We start from the raw sequence: 6,432 nt of genomic DNA on the forward strand, positions 1-6,432 counted from the left end.
CAGAACTCACAGCCATCCCACCCTGCCCCACCCCACACGGGCAGGAACCTCCCCTTGCTGCTTCCAAGGGGTTTCCATGCCCTGGGAATGCCAGCCTGGCATCCCTGAGCTGCCAGGGAACATCCCAGTGCCCGCCTGCCCCGGTGCCCACCCTCAGGCAGCTCTGGGGGTGCTGCCCTCTCTGAGGAGCCTGACTCCAGCACAGCTCCCTTCATCCCAAACTGCGGGGAGCATCAAGCAGGAGGCTGGCAGGACCAAGAATTGATCTGGGTTTGATTTTCCAAGCCTTTGGACCAGGCTTCCTGCTCTGTCCGTCTGTCCTTCCCTCCAGCCCCAGGGAGCAGGTTCGTGCTGCCATTCCCACACCGTGCTCCTGTTTCCAGCTCCTGCCAGCTCCAGCTTTCCCCCATCCCTCTGCCTCCTCACCCCCAGCGATTTCCCACCCAGCCTCTGCCCTCCTCCTGCCTGGCAGCACCTCCAGAGGGCTCTTCCCAAAGCTCTGGAGGCCAGGGGATCTGCTGGGGGTGACACTGGGATCTGCTGGGTGTACCTGGGAGCAGCTGGGGGTGACACTGGCAGTAACTGGAAGCAGCTGGGGGTAACTGGGATCTGCTGGGGGTGACACTGGGATCTGCTGGGTGTACCTGGGAGCAGCTGGGGGTGACACTGGCAGTAACTGGAAGCAGCTGGGGGTAACTGGGATCTGCTGGGGGTGACACTGGGATCTGCTGGCAGTAACTGGGAGCAGCTGGTGCTAACAGGGATCCTCTGGGGGCGACACTGGCAGTAACTGGGAGCAGCTGGTGCTAACTGGGATCCACTGGGGGTGACACTGGTAGTAACTGGGATCTACTGGGTGACACTGGGATCTGCTTGGTGTACCTGCGAGCAGCTGGGGGTAACTGGGATCTGCTGGCTGTACCTGGGAGCACCCAGTGCTAACCGAGACCGCGGGGTGACCACGCCCCTGTCATAGGCCACGCCCCTTCTGGGTGTGACTTTTTGTGGCCCCGCCCCGGCCCGGGCGGGTGTCGCGGGGTGATGACGTAAGCGGGAGCGCGGCGCGCGGCGCGGCCTGTCCGCCATGGCGAAGACCGTGGCCTATTTCTACGACCCGGACGTGGGGAACTTCCACTACGGTGCGAGCGGGGCCGGGGAAGCACCGAGACGGGGCGGCGGAGGGGCTGCTGTGGGGCCGGGGCCGGGCGGGGCCGGCTGGAGGCGGGGGCGGGGGCGCGGCCCTGCCCGCCCTCCCTGTCCCCGCTCCCCTCATCCCCTCTCCCCCGTCCCCGCCCGTCCCCTCAGCCCGCACCTGCTGCGGAGCGCGGCGGCAGCGGCCGTTGTGCCCCCGCTGTCGGCCCCGTTAATCCCCGCGCGGTTCCGTTCCAGGCGCGGGGCACCCCATGAAGCCGCACCGCCTGGCGCTCACGCACAGCCTGGTGCTGCACTACGGCCTCTACAAGAAAATGATCGTAAGCCACCCGGGACCCGGGGGGAGGGACAGCAGGGACAGCAGGGCACCCCGAGGGCTCAGCCAGGCTCTCACCTGATCCCCCAGGGCTGCTGTGGGGACCCCACTGTGGGTGGCAGTGCTCAGTGATGGCTGCAGAGCTTTGGGGACCCCACAGAAGGGGGACAGTGATTGGTGATGGCTGCAGAGCTTTGGGGACCCCAGGGGTGGGTGGCAGTGCTCAGTGATGGCTGCAGAGCCTTGGGGACCCCAGGGGTGGGTGGCAGTGCTCAGTGATGGCTGCAGAGCTTTGGGGACACCAGGGGTGGGTGGCAGTGCTCAGTGATGGCTGCAGAGCCTTGGGGACCCCAGGGGTGGTGGCAGTGCTCAGTGATGGCTGCAGAGCCTTGGGGACCCCACTGTGGGTGGCAGTGCTCAGTGATGGCTGCAGAGCTTTGGAGACCCCACAGATGGGTGGCAGTGCTCAGTGATTATTTTAGAGCTCAGTCCTGAGCTGTTGGTGCAGTTGTAGAGGATTCCAAGGAGCTACTGGCGTCAGGCAACTATAGAGATACAATTTATGAAAAGAATTTTAGGTGTTTAGGTGTGAGAAAAGTTTTCTTAATTAATAAAATTGCCAAATAAAACCACATCCAGTGTGTGGAAATGTAGCACTTGGGGGAACTGTGGGGTGGTCTTTGCAAAGTTGCTTTTCCAGATTTTTACTGTCACTATGTGGATTTCCACAAGTAACTTCCCCAGAGTTTATTTTTGGTTTTATTTATTTCAAAGAAACTTCTCCAGAGTATTTTTTTTTTTAATTTCCACAAGTGTCTTCCACAAGTCACTTCCCCAGAGGTTTTTTTAAATTATTTTTTCCACAAGTAACCTCCCCAGAGTCAGGCTTCTCCTTGCAGGAACAACCAAAAAAACCTGTTCTGACACTTGTAAATGGCAAATCCCTGCCTGAAGGAGGCAGTGGCCAGAGCTGTGCATTTTTAGTCTTGAAATTCTTTTTTTGGGGGGTGATGTTTTCCACAAGCTGCCACTGGGGAGCTGAAAAGCTCAGGGACATCTTCATCCCCAAACAGTCAGGGACTGGCCAAGTCAGGAGCAAATAAAACCAGGGATTTGGAGCAGCAGGGAGTGCAAAATTCCTGCTGATTTGGTGTTGTGGTTGCATTGTTCCTGCCTCCTTCCAGTCCAAGGCTGTGGTGCTGCTGGGCTGGCTCTGCCTCTTCCCACCTTGCCCAGCTCAGGAACGTGGGTGGGATTGCTGGGAAGGCTGCAAGGATCCAGCTTTGCTCTGCCAGCAGCTGAGTGAACATTTCAGGCTGCTTTTCCCTCCCTTTCTGTTGGATTCCCACATCCCTGCTCTGAGGGCCTCTGGCTGTCCAGTGGGAGCCATTTCTCCTCTCTTTGCCAGCGGTTTTGGGCTGGTTTGGTTTAATGAACCATTCCTGGGGGATCCCTGGGAATAAGGAGTCGCCTCATCCCCTGTTTGAGTTGTCAGAGGCAGCAGCCTCTGAGAAACACCAAATTCCACATGGAAAACACCAGGAGAGGAGGAGATAGGCTTGTTCTGGTTTATGGGGGCTCTGAAAATGCCCAGGTTTCCTGCTCAGCACAGAAAACAGGAACATGCTGCAGTTGTCCTGAGGAATTTCCCTTCTAGCTTGTGCATCCTCTGTTATGTTCATGTTCCACTTTTTCTATGAAGTGGTTGCTTTAAATAAGAGAAATTAAGAGAGATCACAGAAAAGGTCTCTTACCAATTGAATTCCCTCTCCCAGTGGGGTTAATTTTTAACTTCCCTTCTACTGAGGCATGTGCCCTAAGTGCCAAACCTGTGTTGTCACAAGATCCTGGATTAGAGTCCATCCACCTCCCTGGCCTTTCCCCCCATTTTCCTTTCCAAAGGAAACAAAATTTATGCAACTCTTCCATCTGTCTGGAAGGTTTCCCCAAATAATTTGGAACCTGTCAGTAAATCTTACAGAGGGATCAGAACCACCCCTAGATCAAGGTCTTCAACTGGTGAGTGAGGAAAGAATGATCCCCCCAGAGAAGGAAAAGCTGTGGTTTATTTTGCTGCCCAGGCAGGAGAATGTGCCGTGGGGTAGGGAGAAATTTTATGGCAAGAGCTGCAGTCAGGATTTGGATTTAGGAAAGGGAAAAATGAGAGGAGAGCAGGTTCCATGGAGCAGCTGTTGAATTTAAATGAACACAGTTACCAGTGTTTGCACATATTTTATGTACCTCGTGCAGGCCACTTGCCAATTAGCTTGAGATTCCTTCCAGCCCAAGGAAACAGAGCTGGGATGGGAAGTAACTGCTGCTTTTGTCTCTGGAAGGTGTTCAAGCCCTACCAGGCCTCCCAGCATGACATGTGCCGCTTCCACTCCGAGGATTACATCGACTTCCTGCAGAGGGTGAGCCCCAACAACATGCAGGGCTTCACCAAGAGCCTCAACGCCTTCAACGTGGGCGACGACTGGTGAGTGCCCAGGGGCTGCCCTGGAATGTGCCATTCCTGCCCTGCTTTAGGCAGCACCAGGATGTGTCCCTCCTGTGCTCTCTGGGTTGGAAAAGGCAGGAGCCTCCTCTGAAATGGAAAATGCAAACCCCCTCCTGTGGTATTTTCAGGGTCCCCTGTGGCAGGAAGGAAATTGTAACAGCCTGAATGAGAGATTTTTATTGTATCCAAGAGTTACAGCAGTCCAGGGTTGTGGGTGACAGAGCTGTGCCCACAGCTGTCAGCTCCAGCTGCAGGCAGGCTGGAGACCCTTTGGTTTTGATTACACTGCATTATAGACTTTTCTTTGAGCATCTTAACAATCTGTACCTTGACTATTGTCTATAGCCTATCATAACTGCTATCATTACCATATTCATGTTACTGTTCTCCAGTCACTAAAAGTCAGCACATTACAGTTTAAGTCAGAAGTTGTTTTTCAGTTTTCTTGCAGTAGAAAATTCTGAGACCTTTTTTTACTTGCAACATTTGCTGACTTGTTTGCCTGTGCTCTCTTCCTGCTTGGTTAAAACATCTTGTTTGGGGTGGGTTTATCCTTTGCTCTGAGCCATAAAATCCCCTTCTAATTAACACACCCTTTGCCTCCTTGGTTACCCAGTAAGACTGGCTCAGCAATTCTTTTCTTCTATATCAAAACTCGCTTCCATTTCTATTCCTTCTTCAGATTCTGCATTTGAAAATCTTTCTGCTAAGCATACATATCTGTGAGACTTTCTTGTCAAACTTTCATCCTTCCCAACAGGAAATGATGAATCTGACTCCATGTTCTTAGAAGGCTAAGTTATTATTTTAGGATATTATATTTATAAAAGAATGCTATACTAAAACTATACTAAAGAATATAGAGAGGATACTTACAGAAGGCTTAACAAGATACTAAAATCTTGTGACTCTTTCCAGAGTCCCGACAAAGCCTGTCCTTGATTGGTCATTAAGTAAAAACAATTCACATGAAACCAATGAAACAATGACCAGTTGGTAAACAATGTCCAAACCACATTCCAAAGCAGCAAAACACAGGAGAAGCAATCAGATAATTATTGCTTTCATTTTTCTCTGAGGCTTCTCAGCTTCCCAGGAGAAGAAATCCTGGCAAAGGGATTTTTCAGAAAATATGACAGTGACACCCTCCCTCTGAATTATTGCAATTTTGAAATTAAGGGGCTCTCAGGCAAAGAGATGGGAGCAGGAATAACAGTTCTTTACTAGGAAAATTAAAATACAGATGCAATAGTGCAAACAGAAACAAACCCCTGCCAGAGTGAGAGCAGTCCCTGTCCCCTGTGTGTCAGGGTGGGGGCACAGCCCCATCCCAGGGGGGCTCAGCCCTCCTGCAGTGCCAGCTGTGGCTCTGCTGCAGCAGGATCCTGCACAAGGGGGGAGTTTTCCTCTGCAGCTGCAGGGCTGCTGGAGATGGGCCTGCTCTCCCTCTGGGAATGCAGGGCAGGAGAAAGCTGCTCCTCTGGGAATGCAGGGGGCAAAGGCTGCTGTGCTGTTCCAGGGCAGATTGTATCCAGGTAGGAATGCTTGGCTCCTGCCCTGGGCACAGCATCTCCCCATGGGATGATGGAATTGGATCAGCCCTGCAGGGACACTCACTGGCCATGGACAGCAGAGATCTGCTGGAGGGAGGATGGGCTGTGGGAGAGATAAAGAAAACTGCCCATGAACAGAGAGAACTGCCCAGCTCTGACAGATGGGAATAGAACACACACCCCCATTTCCAGCCTAAGATGTGTAGATAAGGGTGTGGAGCCTCCTTGATTCCTTTCCCTTCACTGGAGATGTTGCAGTGCTCCTTTCTGGCTCTAGATTTGGGCTTGTTGGGTTCCAGACTCTGCTTGTTCTGGAAGAGCTTCCAGTTCTTCTGGAATGTGGCAACTGTCGTTGGTAAGAATTTGAGTGCTGCATCCAGCTCTGGGGGACAAAGAATGTCAACCTGGTGGAGCAAATCCAGAGGAGGGACCAGGATGAGCAGAGGGATGGAACAGCTCTGCTGGGAGAGCTGGGATTGTTCAGCCAGGAGAAGGGAAAGGGTGACCTCACTGTGGCCTTACAGTACCTGAAGGAGCTGACAAGAGAGCTGGAGAGGGACTGGGGACAAGGGGTGGAGGGACAGGACACAGGGAATAGCTCCCACTGCCAGGGGACAGGGATGGATAGGAGATTGGGAATGAGGAATTGTTCCCTGGCAGGGTGGGCAGGCCCTGGCACAGGGTGCCCAGAGCAGCTGGGGCTGCCCCTGGATCCCTGGCACTGCCCACAGCCAGGTTGGACAGTGGGGCTTGGGACAGTGGAAGATGTCCCTGCCATCTTCCAGCAGGGGCTGGAGCAGGATGAACTTTAAGTTCCCTTCCAACCTAAATCATTCTGGGACTGGGAGCTATGACAGTCCCCCCTCTCCTGAGGCAGTGTCTCATCATGTCCCAGCTGTGGGCAGGAGACT

General features: G+C 53.4%; 1 protein-coding gene across 1 annotated transcript in view; it reads left to right on the forward strand.

The window, feature by feature from the left end:
* Positions 1-1,032: 1,032 nt before the first annotated feature.
* Positions 1,033-6,432, forward strand: part of HDAC3 (histone deacetylase 3) — an 11,028-nt gene continuing 5,628 nt past the window's right edge. Inside the window, exons 1-3 of the mRNA XM_084215546.1 lie at positions 1,033-1,139; positions 1,390-1,472; positions 3,805-3,947. Coding sequence (XP_084071672.1) covers positions 1,085-1,139; positions 1,390-1,472; positions 3,805-3,947 — 281 coding nt within the window. The 5' untranslated portion in view covers positions 1,033-1,084. The remainder of the gene's footprint in view (positions 1,140-1,389; positions 1,473-3,804; positions 3,948-6,432) is intronic.

Source organism: Fringilla coelebs, assembly GCF_963513975.1.
Source record: "Fringilla coelebs genome assembly, chromosome: 15".
Classification (NCBI taxonomy): Eukaryota; Metazoa; Chordata; class Aves; order Passeriformes; family Fringillidae; genus Fringilla; species Fringilla coelebs.